General features: G+C 40.5%; 1 protein-coding gene across 2 annotated transcripts in view; it reads right to left on the bottom strand.

The window, feature by feature from the left end:
• The window catches only part of GRIN3A (glutamate ionotropic receptor NMDA type subunit 3A), a 67,793-nt gene that overhangs the window by 35,260 nt on the left and 16,988 nt on the right, over positions 1–15,545 (bottom strand). For both annotated transcript variants that reach the window (XM_032675545.1, XM_032675544.1), the window contains exon 2: positions 4,070–4,674. In XM_032675545.1, coding sequence (XP_032531436.1) covers positions 4,070–4,674 — 605 coding nt within the window. The remainder of the gene's footprint in view (positions 1–4,069; positions 4,675–15,545) is intronic.

Raw genomic sequence — 15,545 nt, 5'->3', positions numbered from 1 at the left:
GTAGGGGGAGTTTGGAGAAAGATGATAGAGACACTAATCTCAAAAGTAATTGATCTGTGCATGTGTTAGTCTAGGCCTGGAAATTATGCCTAAAACTATTTATATATATAAATATAAATACTTACAAATTATAAATGTCGTTCTCATATTTTAAATCCTTTACGCTTTAGTGTAGTGTCAACTAAACGATACTATAACTTCATTCATCAGTGGTGTCTGTCGCTGTTTGCCCAGCCGTTTCCTCTTATCTTTCCTTTCTATCTGATGGTGTACTTTCATGTTTGCGTATGTAAGCACTATCAAGACAAAGTTTATAGGAGAAGGCAGTCTTAAGCACTAAAGAAAGGTTTATGTGCCCATAAACTTGTTTGGGTTTTAACTCTCTTATTTTTATCTCTCCCAGTCTCTATAAAAATTGTGCAACTTCTTTACAAGCCTTGCTGGGGGTATATGCTGAAGCCATCACTCTGACAATAACAATAAAACCATTCTGTGTGTGTAGATGAGCCTGTATGAAACTTTGTTCTTAAGAATTGTGTGTAAATACTGTTAGCAGATCACAAAACGCCAAAACTGAGGGACGCAATTCCTCAAGTGGAATATGCTTGCGAAGTTCTGATGAAATTTGGCCCCATGTTGCTAATACCGCACACCCTGGATATTAGTGGTGTGCAGACCAGGTGCTTTGGGAGTAATTGAAGCTGTGGAATAATGCATTGGATTCATTTTCTGAAGGTAGAATGAGAACAGGGGAATTCATGCACTGTGTTCTCTGACTTTCATGGCAGAAATAAGTGTGCCAAGGAGGGCAAAACAAGCCCTCTGTACCTATCCTGGGGTCGTGTTAGGAGCAGGTATCTGAGAGATTTAGTAGCATTTAAATGTGTGACTTCACTAGTGGTTTACTTTTGCAGCTGATTTGCATGTTTTATATCTTTCATAGTGTCAGGACATGGATCAAATAAGTGATGGTAACCACATGGGAGAAACATTTTAACAACACTTTGTTTTAAACGCAAGCATCTGTGGCTGCTGAGCATCTGCATGCACTGTGTGGAGCACCAGTGAAATCCATGCCAGGGACGCCACGTAAAAACTCCCTTCCTCATTAACTTTAGGAAACAGATAAGAGGATCTGACTACGCCACTTAAGCTAGAAATCTCTAATGTGAATCTCTGGGAATTACAAGTGCTGGGTATTGCACAGACACTTTGGGAATATCTGAGAAGTCCTGTTTCAGTAGGGCTACTGACAAGTTTGTATGGAAATACAGCCTGTACAAATTTCAGAAGGTGAAGGGCCAGGTCCTCGAGTCTGACTAATGAATGAGTTTCCTTGATGCTATGTCGATATATGTAAGCTGACAGTCTGTGATAACTGCATCAAACCTTAACTAGAGTCAATTCAGTTTGAACAATGAGATCGAAGTGTCTCATTTGCTCATTTTAGCTTTACTTGTTTCTCCTGTGCTTTGTTGTAAGAGCTGCTCCTTAGATCTTTGGTAGTACTACTACTCTTCAGCAGCAGTATCTTTGTTCTACATGTAAGAATGATTTATTGAAATTATTGTATTTTTTTTCTAGCTTGGTGGCTCAGTCGTTCCACATCTTTCTTGGGAAGCTTACTTGAGACAAGAACTAGGATTGGCAAGTGAAAACAGAAGGTTCTGGGGAGACCTTGTAGTACCCTTCCAGTACCTAGAAGGGCTCAAGAGAGTTGAAAGCGGACTTTTTACAAGGCCAAGAAGTGATAGGACAAGGGGGAATGGCTTCAAACTGACGGAGGGCAGGGTTAGATGGTAATTAGGAAGAAATTCTTGGCTCTGAGGGTGGTGAGGCACTGGCACAGGTTGCCCAGAGAAGCCGTGATGCCCCAGCCCTGGCAGTGTTCAAGGCCAGGTTATATGAGGCTTTGAACAGGCTGATCACTGTAGTAGGTGTTCCTGTCCATGGTAGGGTGGGTAGAGTGAGGTGATGTTTAAGGTCCCTCTAACCCAAACCGTTCCAGGATTTTACGGATATGTGAAATTGCAGGTTGATGAAACCCAGGAAGCTGGGTTAAAGCTGTAAGACTAATGAAAGCTATAAGACAAGGTAAGGTTTTGAAATTTTAACACCTTGTTCCATCAACAAGGATGCTCCATGAGCAGGCAAAAATGGATCAGGGGATTAATCTCATTGTAAGAGGAATGATGAATGGTGACTTTCAACAGTATAATCTTCGGGGGGTTGTACATCTACATCCATATCCACACAGATACAAGCACACCTTGCCATGTACTGGATCATTATTCTGCTCCTGGGTGCATTTAAATGTCTGCACAGCCAAAGTATGAGATCAGTGTTGGCAGCAAGAGCTCGGGCTGTGCCAGAGTGTGGGGCTGCTGTTCATCCACGCTCTGCAGGGAGGGGAGGTGAAGGTCTGTGCATGGTGCCTTCTCCATTCCCCTTCTCCATCCCCACCCACCGCAGCTCCAAGGCTACATATCAAGACAGAGGGGTTCATCTAGACACAAAAACGCCCACTTTGGTGAACACTCAATTAAGCACCAGACAGAAGTTTCACTTTTGGAGACACAAACCACCTGCCTAAAAGTTCTGGTGCAATGGATAGGGCTGGTGACAGTGAAGCTACTTATCAGTGTATCACACCTGGGAATTTAATGGTACCACTCAGAGTTAATAGTTGTGCTGCTGACACAAATACATCAGTTCTGGCCATCAGGTGTCTATCTCACTTGTACGCCATAAAAACAGCTGCGGTGTTTTATCCAACCTGTTATTTTGCCTTTAATAGGGTTCACAAGCAAATGTCTAGGAAAAAAAAAGGTATGATTCTTTCTTTCATTTCCACAGTACCCTTACCAATATGAAGGGACAAAAAATTTCACAGATGTGAAATTGCATATTGTCTCCCAAAATATACCAAAAGGTACAGCAGTCATTGTTCATGCAAGAGCTGATAGTTCTCTGTACACAGCGATGATGATGGATTATTTTTCATTTATAAAGTGTTTTAATTTTGCTTTCCTTTTTCTTTATCCCTTCCTTAACTCTCAAAAAGCTATTCAAAAAACTGCTGTCTCCTTCTTACTTTAAGAAGCCTCTTTCTGAGTTTTACTTTTCAGGCATAATCTAGTTAAAATAACCAGAATAATGAGACAAAATTAATATCACAAGTCACCTGGAATATTGCAAGTCAGTCCAGTGTTTACTCCCAAGCCTTTTTTCACTCTTGGGAAGCAGGAAGCTTTTGACCCCTAAGTTATGGATGAGTGATGACTAAAGAACTGTTAAGGTCTCAAATGGTTGTGTTTTGAGCAGTGCTGTTAATGCATTATTGTGCAGACATACCTGAGAAAAAGTTAAGCTTTCCAAAAAAAAGCTGCATAAAAAAAGCCTCAAGAACTTTTACCCTAACTCCAACAAAACCTATTGGTTGAAAATCATGTTTTGGGGGGAAACATGCAACGCTCACTGGATGTAAATTACGTGATGAATTCAAACAGTTAGCCAAGACCTTTTTGTTTGTTTTCAGAAAGACTCATTCATGTTTTCCTCTCAAAAAACCAGAATATTTCAAGACATGAACCCCGAAACAGTTTTGGGAATAGCTTCAATATATTGACATGCAGTAGAGAGAACACTTTATAGTATTAAGTGCTCTTGCCAGTAGCAGCAGCTGCTGGGGTGATCAAGGTTCATCTTTTTTATCTCTTTTCCATGGAAGCATACCAACAAGGGCTACACATCTTTATACTGTCTGATTGCTTTCATAGTGCAAATATTCTGTCTTTTGTGTAACCTGTCTTTGGTAACCTCAGAATGTCAGAGGATTTGACAGTAGCCTGGAGTTTTCCCTCTTATGTGCACAAAAATAAACACAAGTTTCAGAGCACAGTCTGTAACCCAGCCTATGTTTACCACATGATTTCCACTTCTGTGGAACAGTGTCTTCTTCTACAAGTGGCTTACTCTCCCAATGTGGCTCAGTTTAAGTTTCACTACCTGACTAGAAGTAAAGAAGCAGGAGGAAATACTGAAACAAAAAAAAAAAGGAAAAACTTACTTTGACAGATACTGTCCTGAAGTGATATTCCTCTCATCTGTGTCCATGCAATTCATTGTACTTGGAATAAGAGCTAGTTCAGGCTGGATCATGGTGGCTGCTGCTACAGCTCTGGCTACCAGCTCCATCGCGTCCTGCACGTAGTGCTCGAAGACTGACTGTGTTGTCTTGCCATGGGCAATGAGACCAAGGGGCAAACCTTCTGTCCTCAGCTCTTCCACGTTCTGTGAATCCCCAATAATCCAGTGAAGCTCCGGAGGCATCACGCCAAACTGTGTGGTTATTTCAAAAATCCTCCGTGTTTTCTCCATGTCACATCCAAACATCACCATGGTGGATGTCGTGTCCTTGATACTCTCCAGATAAAGCTGCAAGTAGTTCAGAAGGTCGCTGGTTGAAGTGAGGTTTGCTGTGATGTTTATAATGGATCCCAGGTGGAACTTGGAGCTCTGTTGTGTGAGGAAGAGGAAATCTGTGACGTTCCACTCCTCCTGGCACAGCATCAGGCTGAAGTTATACCAGCTGTTCATCGCAAGGATCGAGAAAGTGACGTCAGCATCAGAACTCAGTGAGCTTTCTAAACTCATCTGAAGGTGAAGGGGATTCTATGGTTAAAAATATGAAAGACAACTGATTAGAAATATACTGGACAAAAGTTAATGAGTTTGCTTAATTTTTATTCACTCCTTTAGTTCAAGGTAACCACCTGTCAAACAAGAGTACTGTGTAAGAAACAGGAAACTGTGTACCCACTGAGTTTAAATGGATTGCAATTCATGGGCTTCCTCAGCTAGAGTTTAACTCAACTTAAGTAGTCACTAATGAGCCTGTTTCCAAGAATTTGTATTTCTTTCTATCTGTTTGTCTTTTTGGATTTCTTAGCATTCTCAAGCAAAGATTTCCCTGCTCTCCTAGCAGGAGTATGAGAAGGTGTTTCCTTACCGCTTAGGTTCAGCCCTAGTTTGTGCCAAACCATTTACAAGTGTATGCTGAAAAGTTCTTTGGTAAACAATAAGAAAAAGAAAGAAATCTCCTCAGTTCTTTTTGTTACATGTTTTTGGGTTTTTTAGGTAGTTGGGAGCTTTTTTACACAGACATATGAGTAACCTAACAAAACGGATCACAGTCTATGATCAAGGCACATCATGTATTGCCAACAAAACAGGACATGATGAATTCTTAGGTGAAGGACAAGTTACCAAATGTACCAGAGGTGAATATTTCTTCCTTTCTTATGATTTAATTCATTATTTTTCCTTAATCTCATTCCTCTCCCTTCCCTGGTCCCAAAAATAAAGTTAAATTTTATCTACCATTTTAGTAACAAAGAAAAATGTTAAAGGATCCAAGCAATTTCTGGAATTTTGCTAGGAAATAATTATCTGCCCGCCTAAAATCTTTCTATGAGGATTTCACCTAGCACATTATATACTGTTTCAACTTTTGGTTTTAGTTGAGAACTTGACAGTCTTCACTGTAGCTTTCCTAAAAAACTTATATTACTTTACACTGACATTTGATTCCAGCCATGAGACTGTTCAAAAAATGTGATGGCTGTTCCAGTACATCTTTTGGTTTGTGAGATCTTTGTTGGGACTCCTCAAATTATATCTTATCCTACACAGGTACCTGGATTTTACCTTTCTGTCCATTATATTACTAGACACTTAAGGTCTGTTCATCCTTTTCTTACATCTCCAGTAGTTAGCATGTATTATACACGGGAACAAGCCTTTTTAAAGCTGATATAAAGTGCTGTCATTTTGGTTTTAATAGTATTTTTCTGTTCATTATAGGCTTCAGTTGGTATGGATTTCAGAAATGTCATTCTGAATTTGGAATAATATGGTAATTGGTCAATTACATCAGTTTTACTAAATAAAACACTGAGCTCTCCAATACAGAAATGGGGTGAAATGACAAAAAAACCCTCAAACCCCATTTACAAGCAGCAAGCTTCCATTGTATTAATTTGTAGTTACATGAACTCATCATCTGTTTTACAGGCAGTTTTAATTCAGAGCTTGATAAAGAGAATATTTTAATTGAAGACATCCTCAGCTTTTTTTGTTATCTCTTGGGTTTGGTTCCTGTGGTCCTTTTTTTAACACAGACACATGAAAAAGCTAATTAAATGGATTGCTGTCCATGATTGATGCATATCACGTACTGCCAATAAGACACAAAAGGACTGACTCTTTGATTAAGGACAAGTTACTGAACACACAAGAAGCTAACCTGTGCAGAATCTCTGAGTTGTATGCTGCAAAACACTACCTACTAATTAAATACATTATTCCTTCAGGGGGAAAAAACCAGTACTGTGCATAACATATGGGTTTGGCAAGCTGGTTTGAATGAACTAGTCTCTGCAAACTGAACAACAGCAAACTTTTTTTTCTTTATGAGATGGTTACGAGATAGTGGGGTAAATTAACTCTAGTTTGTCTCTCACTGCAAATAGATGGGAGTAAAAAGGATTTTCCTTGTTCCCTCTCTATTCAAGTAGAAGTATGAAAATTTTTTTAATGTAATGATCTGCCTCCAATCAGCAAAACTTTGCAAGCCTTAGTTAATTTGAGTGTTAGAGAAGAAATGATTTATTCAGTATACACAGAACATACACTGTACATATATAAATGATAGCACACAACCTGACTATACCCATACAAAGAGGAGCAAACATCTTCAGTATATTCATGAGCATAACACTCGGCTCCCAAGCACACCACTAGAGATATGCTATAGGCTCAGGGATTAACAAAAAAAATCTACTGGATGCAGAAAAACAGCCACATGCTGATGAGTCAACAGAAGTTTGCAGTAACAGGAAACAAAATCCAAACCTGAGCGTTTTCACTGCTTAGGTTGTCCCGAGTCTGATTTTGGCACATGCCAACAAGCTCATACCCTGAACTGGCAGGTTTGGGTCCCAGCACATTTTGAGGAGTAGGAGTATCTGGGAGCATCCCGTATGGATAAGGTTGAATGAGCACTGCCTCTTCATCTCACCCAGTGGGTTTAAATCTTTGGAGACCTCTAAGTCTTCATGCTAAATCCAGTGCATATGTGCAGTTTCACACAGGCAAGGCTGCTTCTGCTCCTCTACAGCACATTTCTTCTTGTATTAAAACACTTTGAACTGATAAAAATCCACTTCTGAGGATCACTGAGCATTATCCTGGGTCCAGAGCTAATGTAGCACCAAGTACACATCATCCAGAGAAGTGAAACTGTTTCTCAGGGTCAGAAAAATGGGCTCAATTTTACTCAGCAGTGCAGGGGAAGCCAGTTTCCATCTGATTTGGGAGTTCTCAGTTGCAAAGCTGGACTTCCCTATAGAACCACAAGTACAGGATTAATCCTTAGGAGCTCCTGCGTTGGTCCCTATCTTAAGTGCAAACCACTTGAATGTGTCAGTATGGTCCAAAGACTGTTCTTTTACTGAGACACTGCCCCTCACTGAAGAGAGTGAGTATTTGGGATAAGAGAGGTGTATTTGTGATAACCTGGCTTGGACTGAGCCTGCAATTAAAAGTGCTTCTCAGTGTGAGACCATCTGTGCTTCAGCCATCACTTTCAGAAGCCCACAGATGTGCTGACACAACCACTTATCATCACTGTAATTTATTAGCTGCTGAATTCTCTGCTAAGGTGCTTGAAAGGTAAACATTCAGCCCTGAAAAAAGCAGTCTCTTTTCTCTACTAAGTAATTGGGACTGCAATTCTGTCTTTGGGATTTTTCTGATACAGTAATATACTTTAACTCTTTTCTCTACTAAGTAATTGGGACTGCAATTCTGTCTTTGGGATTTTTCTGATACAGTAATATACATAAAATTCAGTTATTAGATGTTACTTTTGCTCAACTTTTGGTTAATTTTCAGCACATCATGAGAACATCCCTATAGACACAGGGAGGAACAGTAATCAATGTTTCCATTGTACTGCGACCCAGGGAAGGGAATGCTTGTTTGGGGATGTTTGGATTTAATACTTTCTTAATTATATTTTGAAAGGTTTATTTGCCCTTTGTAGGCTGCAGTTGAAAAAAAACGCGCAGAAGTTACATTTCCGTATACAGCCTTTGATATTACAGTGTCTTAACACTTTTACAAATTTTTTGTTTTGTCTTTCTTTAAAATAAATAATTACTGCTTTTTAATGAGGAACTTCCACAAATTATTTATTCAAATATTCGGTAGTTAGTAATTGCTGATGCAGTGTAATTTCATAACAAAGGCCTCTGACAACTTAAATGATAGTTTAGATCATTATAACTTTGTACTTATCATGGAACAGAGATTTGTGAGAGAGTATCTATGTATTGCACTGTGCCTATCCATCCTTATTAAAGTCCTTGGGCAAACTGCTTCTTTACCTCACTCTGGAAATTAGTAAAGTTTTACTATTTCAGTCAAACTGTCAAGTAAAGCTTATGCGGAAATTCAGTTGCTGTGTTTAAGGTTGACTTTAAGCTGTCAATAAAGATGACATGACCTGCACCAGTTTTCGTTCAAATTACAGAAACAACTAAACCTCATTTGAATAATGTTGTGATCTGTTTTAAATAATGTGTTTGCATTTACATTGTGTCACCAGGAAAAACGTTTTCTATGCGCATGAGAGCTTGATTATTTATTGGACATCATTAGCTCCCGTTTTATAAACCAGTCATGATCACCTGACTTCAGTGTTCACTTGGTAAAGAACAGGCCTTGAATCCTTAATTTCTGACTAATCGCCTTTGGATCAGACACTGACAGTCTTTCCACTGACTTCCAGTGGGCTTTGGACCAAACCATTCATGGAATATTAAGCTTTATATGGTCTGATATGTTTCTACTCCTGTCCATCAGCAGAGGCTGTAACAACCTATGTGGTTTTTGTACCCCAACCAGAGCAGTTTTACAGTTTTTTCCATTGCCTGAGACACCTGAGGGAGCAGGTTCATTTAACAACTGAAACATGGTTTGCATTTCATTAATGCAATATTTTCCAAGCCTCCATTTTCAGCAGTCTGCAAACCCATCCTTTTAGCCCTTGTAAATCTTGTAAGCACAAGCGCCTGGAGCTGGGCTGACTTACACCCTGAAGGATCTGGCCATTTATCTCTTCAACCAAATTTGTAATGCTAATTAGGCATGGTCACGGTGACATTTTATTTGACATTATAATAGCTTCATTAGGAGAGTTAAAAGCATATATGTGAATGTTATTTTGTTAACTTTGTAAAAGTAAATAATACACAGAAAATATTATGCCCCTCTGACTCAAGGGGGAAAAGGCAGTGCTCATATATGTATTTGTGGTAAGAAACATGAAAGAGAAAACAGGCTATATAATTATATCAGACAGAGTTCCACTGGAGCAAAAAATCATTCTGGCTTGCAATGTCACTGTGGGGACTCACAGCTTTACAAACAGAGCTCAGTGGCAGCTGTGAGCAAGTGGATGCCACAGACTCAAAAACTGGGATGCCTGCTTTTCCATGACTGAAATTACAAAATTTAGGCTTAAACCCCAGTTCCTTAAAGTCTACATGCACACTCTACTGCTTCTTCCTCTCATACCATGAAAAAGGTGCTAAAAATGTTATCTTGTTTTTTTTAATATGTCTCTTTTCCTTGTCTTGTGCACTTGTCTCCTCAATCACCCTTGTTCGGCCAAGATCATAATTTGGAACAGTTAGGGACCCCACACTAAGACTATTTTTTGCAGATGGTTTAAAAGCTTCTCGCAGAGAAAAGCCATCTTAGACTAGCCAGAGCTACCCTGACTCCTGCAGCAAAAGAAGCCTGGCATCCACCCAGGTAATTCTTATATGCAAATCCTAAAAATGCACTGACTGTTCATTTTAAAAATCACAAAGCCACAAGAGTTGGATTAATTTAAGTCCTGACTTAGTTTGACTTGAAAATTTTTTTCTCGTTAGACCACACAGACATGACTTGAGGTTGCTTAGCATCTCCAATGCTACATACAAATAGTCCAAACTAATCTGAATATGTACAGGTCTCTACAAGGTCAAAGAGGCAATGTGACACATGAATGTTCAGCTATTCTTGGAAAGTAAGACCCATTATTTATCTTCAGAGCCACTTATAAATTATCCTAAGTAATACTACCTCAAAAACTTCAAGGTGTTCTTTGCTCTAGCAGAGGAAAACAAAAAACCCTAACATTTAAAGTCTGATAAAGAACATTTCATACAGATACAAGCACAAGAATAGTTTTCCCTTCATTAAAATTTGCCTTTATAATTAAAAAAAGGCAGATGGTTGCTAATACAAATAGATCAGGGGGAGCTGCACTAATTCTCCATGACATGTTTTCCTCCATTTCCACCATTTCCACCATTAAAATGGCAATGGAAAACTCCAAGAATGACCTCTACTTCATGGAACAATTTGAATAGGAGAAAGTGGTGGCCAATTCCATGTCTGTGACACTCACTCCCAAGTGCTACAGGGTTGTAATCAGAGCCTGAAAAGCCCTTGCAAACATTTGGGCAAAAGATGCCAGGAGATGCTGAGTGCAGTCGTGAGCCAGAACCGCCAGTTTGTTACTGCATGGTATTGTTTTCTAGAAGCTTAATACTGTCATGAAATCAGGTTGTCAGAAGCGAGGGAGCACTTGCCAGCAGGAGCAAGGAGATCCTATATCTACCCCAGGCCTTCTTTCTACTGCCACCAGTAGAAAGTAACACTTTTCCTTAGGACTGTGTATGACCAGTACTTCTCATTTGGGGCTCCTGCTGCAGTTGTCTCATGACAAGTCTTTCCACACTTGCAAAGAATGCAAAATACAATGGCTGTTCCACCAAGTGTATCTTTTGGGGTTTCTTCTGAATGCCACTATAAGCCTGGATGGTTGAAAAATAGTGTTCAGCAGAATTTAACTCTTCCCCTAAGGAGAAACAGCATTCAACTAAATCAAAGATCTTCAGCAGCCTGTCTAGGGGCACCCGAGTGCTTTTTTTGTCAAGAAGCACCTCACAAACATTGGTGCTTTGCACGTTCTGGCCGTCAGTCCAAAGGGATCTGTTTTAAATAAGCTCCCAAGCATGCAGTCTGAGTTTTCCCACAGGGGAATGCACAAGGGAATGGCTTCTTTGCCCCCAGTTTTGGTTCAAGCAACTTTTCACAGCAGCAGACCCAAAACAGCAGCAGAGCCTTGGTGCAGACCGTACATGCAGTCTGGGCTTGCTGAGATTTCTCTCCTTGCTCCTTACATCTGAAGTGTAATGTAGGAAGACACTGTTGTAAAGAAATTCTGATAACGCACCAGTGAGTGCTGGTTTAACTTGAAGAATATTATTTAAGCAGCTAACAGAGCACTCTGTGTGTATGTGTATCTGCTAATGAAGGAACTCTCATTAGTCTTTTAGAGTAATTATTAACAACCCTAGATCAAGGATATAGGTGTGACCAGTAATAAAATGTGAGTTGGCTTATCAAGAAATAGTAGTTCAAAGGCTGATGAAAACAAAACCAAAACTGGGTTATATCGAGGATCCCCACAAGTGCTTTCAAAAGGTAAGAGCAGAAACCTTAACGCTGCCAGCACAGAACGGCACCAGGGGCGCCAGGGCTAAAAATCACAACTCACCAATGGTCAGCTACTGGTCACTAGGAGACTACAACCCTGGGAGCTGAGTAAAACTGGATTTACACAGGGCAGACAACATTAACGAACATATAAAAGTGACCATAAGTGGGAGAAACTCCCACCATCAACATAATGATTCTGTCTTTAGAAACCTTGGAACACTTGCCGCTATCAAACTCCAGCCCCTGAAAACACACACACACACACACACACACACACACACACACACACACACACACACACACACACACACACACGCTGTTACAGAGTGTACTGGTGTAAAGGTAAACCAGCAGGGGAAAATGAACTCAACCTAAAAGAGAGATTATAAGTCAGAATAACAATTTAATCAAATAATACAATAAGTATGATTATACAGACAAACAATTGGTTTTAATCCACAAAACCCAAATGTATAACCCAGCACCCTGGGGCATAAACAGAGTGGTGTTTGTTGGGCTCCCTGAATCCAAAGTAAAGGGAGAGGGGGAAAACCTGTTGGTGAGGGTGCTGTTGCAGTCTGGTGAAAAGTGGTGGTTGCAGTCCGGTCGAGAGTGGTGATTGCAGTCTGGTTGAGAGTGGTGGTCTGCAGTCTGGTTCTGGATCCCACAAGTGGTTAAAAAAGTCCCAAGACTCCAAGATAATATATTTCTCCAGTTCAGGCAGGAATGCCCAGTATCTCCCTCAGGGCGGGGGGTTCCTCAATGGGCGTGAGTACAAAAACACTCTTCTATCTCGCAGGCCTATTAACACCCAGTTTATAGCCTGAGGAGTCAGGCTGCTCTGGGCAGAGGATGCAAATAGTCTATTGACAACAGTTTCTGGGAAATGGAATGGAAGGCTGTAGAATACACAGTTTTGGGTTACACCCACCACCCATCAGTGATGAACTGATCCCAGCTGTTCTAACTAAGACACTGAGAATGAGCTGTAGTACTTGCATAATTTGCCTGTGTGAGTTAGCATCATTGGGGCCAGTAATACCACTTTGGTAAAACTGCTGGGACTTCAATTAGCTTAACAATGAATTCTTGGTTTTGCTTATAGAAAGGGTTTCTAAAACTCACATAAATTGCATACAACATTTGCTCCAATGCCTTGTTCTTGAGGACTACTAACACAGTACAAAAGTTGACAGAGAATTTGGCAACCAAGGCTGTAATAATGATGCACATTGCCAAGCACTGCTACACACCAGGCTCCCTGGCCCATCACCCCTACCAGGCTCCTCAGAATAAAGGCCTCTTGAAACAGCATTCCCATCTTCACCCTGTTACAGCAGCTTCCAGCTTTCCATCAGCAAGATGGACATGGTGCAGCATATTGCTGGAAAACAGTACTTTTCCAGAGGCATGACAGACTATGAGTACACTTTCTGTATGACTTAACTTTATGGGCATGAGCAAAACAGTGGTCAAACAAGAAGAAATTAATTCTGGAACGAAATGTAGAATAAAAGCAGAGGAGGTATGGAGAATGATCCATGTTATGTTGATAAAAGGAGTTTGATCCCATTTTACAAAAGCAGCTATTGCCCTTTCTGAAACACGCCTGGTGCATGCACACAGGATTTAATACAATTAGGTTTTGTTCACCACTAAAATCTGCAGCAATAAAATCTGATGGAGCATTGTTTTCACTCACCAGTCCAATTCCAGCATGGCTGGAAAGTGTTTTTAACCCTTCCTGAGCATTTGCATTCCTCATACCCTCAGCACCCGCGCCCTGAGAAGAAGTTATGTTTTTGTCTCTAATGGTCCCTGCCTGACAGAGAAATTCTCAAGGGCTGTGATGGACATAATAGTGTATGGAGCATCACTGAAATGATAGGCTGTATATAGCAATATACAGAAGGGGGAATTAAGGCTGACCCATGTCCCATTCCTCAGAAAGCCAGCATCAGCTCATCATTGCATCCTCTTCTGCTGGGCCTTGTTCCAGACGTGTTTCATAGGATTAATTTTAGCTACAAGTGCATTTTGTTCTATATTGATTTTTTGTATGAAAGAAAACTGAGAATTAAGCTTGCAAAGCCTGATCTCTTAACTCTATTAAATGAGGCCAGGGTAGATTAAGTTAGTAGTTCATCTTTCTGAGGCTAGGCATTAAAAACATGGCTCTAAGGTGAATTCTTGTATGTACGTGGCTTGGCTTAAAATCAGGAACAGAATTCAAATAGCTCCACTTAAGGCTTCTTATTTAATACATCAAGGATTAAATTAGAAAGATGGGAAATTAGAAAGAAGAGTTAAAATTGGCTCCCAGGGCATGGGATAAGAAGGAAAAAAAAAATCAAACATCCCTTTTAAAAACAAATACACTCTGCATGTAATGGGGCAGTGAGCTGACAGAAGGGACGGGACAATGAGATATGGCGTCCTGAGTGGATGTGAAATGCCTCTTGCTGCCCACCTGAAGCTCACAGTGCTGCCCTAGCACCTGGTCTCATCTTGAACAAGCATCCTCGCCTCCCTTTCACTAATCAGACAGTGGTACCACTTTCCTCAGAAGGAGGTAAAACCAAAAAAAATTAGGTGTTATGTTAGTTAGGTCCTTGGCTGCAGATTTTCTGCCTTCTAACGGAAGACAAGAGTCTGACTTTTGAAAATGCAGCAAAGCCTTGTGGCTTCTATTCACTGCAAATGTTTTAATCACTGTTCCCCACCTTTCCTTTCCAATACTGAATTAATACACTGTCATTAACAAACAAACAAAAGTCTGAAAGACAAGCATACCATGGAGAGGTTTTGTGGCTGTGTTTGGAAGTTGCTTTTCTGAGTGCAAAAACACAAAATCAGGCACGATCCTGTAATCAGGAGGCGCCCACCCCCCACCCCCAAAGGCAGAAGCATTTGAGTTCCCAATAAAGCGTTTAGCAACGACCCAAAAAAAGTGTGTGACTATGCAGAGCCCGTTACCAAGGCACACGGGCAACGAAAAGGAGAAGAAGGAGGAGGAGGAGGAGGAAGGGGCATTGGCTGGTATAGAAACCGAGCAATCCCGTTTGAAATCCCTGCCTCATCCTGTGCTACCTTTTCAAACAAAACCCGCTCTGTAAAATGAGGATAAACCCCTCCACAGTGCCCCAGGAGGTAAAGATCGACACCGTGTCAGGGACAGGCTTCTCACCCATCTTAAGGCTTACAGCAAGATAAATACTTCACAGCCTTTTATGGAGGTAGAGATCAGAGGGGAAAAGGGAAAAAAAAAAGGGGTTAGGTCACACATCTTGGAGAATATACCATGGCTTCGCCAGAAGCAGAATCTAAGGCTCAAATCTCCTGCTCCTTGCTGTGCTAGACATAGCTGATAGACACTCAATAAATCAAATAACATGGAAAGTAATAGCCATTTATTTTATGCATTATTGTTAAATAATTTGGACCTTTGCACTATTACACTACTCACAGGGCACTGGTGCGTCCTTCCAATATCCCACTGACATCTCTTCAGGACCCCATCTCTGTGAGCATGTGGATACAGGATGAGAGCAGATACTGTGACTTCCTCATTAGTTTTGAGTGGATAAGCAACTTTCCAACAATCCACTGCACTTCAAAAGAGTCCTGGGTACATTCACAAAACAAGACCTTGCTATAGAAGGCACCTCACAGAGCACAGAATGGTTTACAGTCAGTATTGTGGGCATGTTTGGGAGAATGTGTCAAAAATCACCACACATCCATCTCATTGTTTGATTTAAAATGTGCAAGACATGAAGTGAGCACTTACAGCTCCTACTTGTGACTCAGTCTTCTATTCTCACCTAAATGCCTGACAGAAAATACACAGAATCTTCATCTCTATACTACACACAAATGCTTGCACCAATTACTGCTGTCAGGTTTGTTTAACTCTGCACTTA

Source organism: Chiroxiphia lanceolata, chromosome Z (assembly GCF_009829145.1).
Source record: "Chiroxiphia lanceolata isolate bChiLan1 chromosome Z, bChiLan1.pri, whole genome shotgun sequence".
In the NCBI taxonomy this organism is placed as follows: domain Eukaryota; kingdom Metazoa; phylum Chordata; class Aves; order Passeriformes; family Pipridae; genus Chiroxiphia; species Chiroxiphia lanceolata.
Note: the sequence above shows the minus strand (reverse complement) of the source record. Positions and strands in the feature narration are given on the sequence as shown.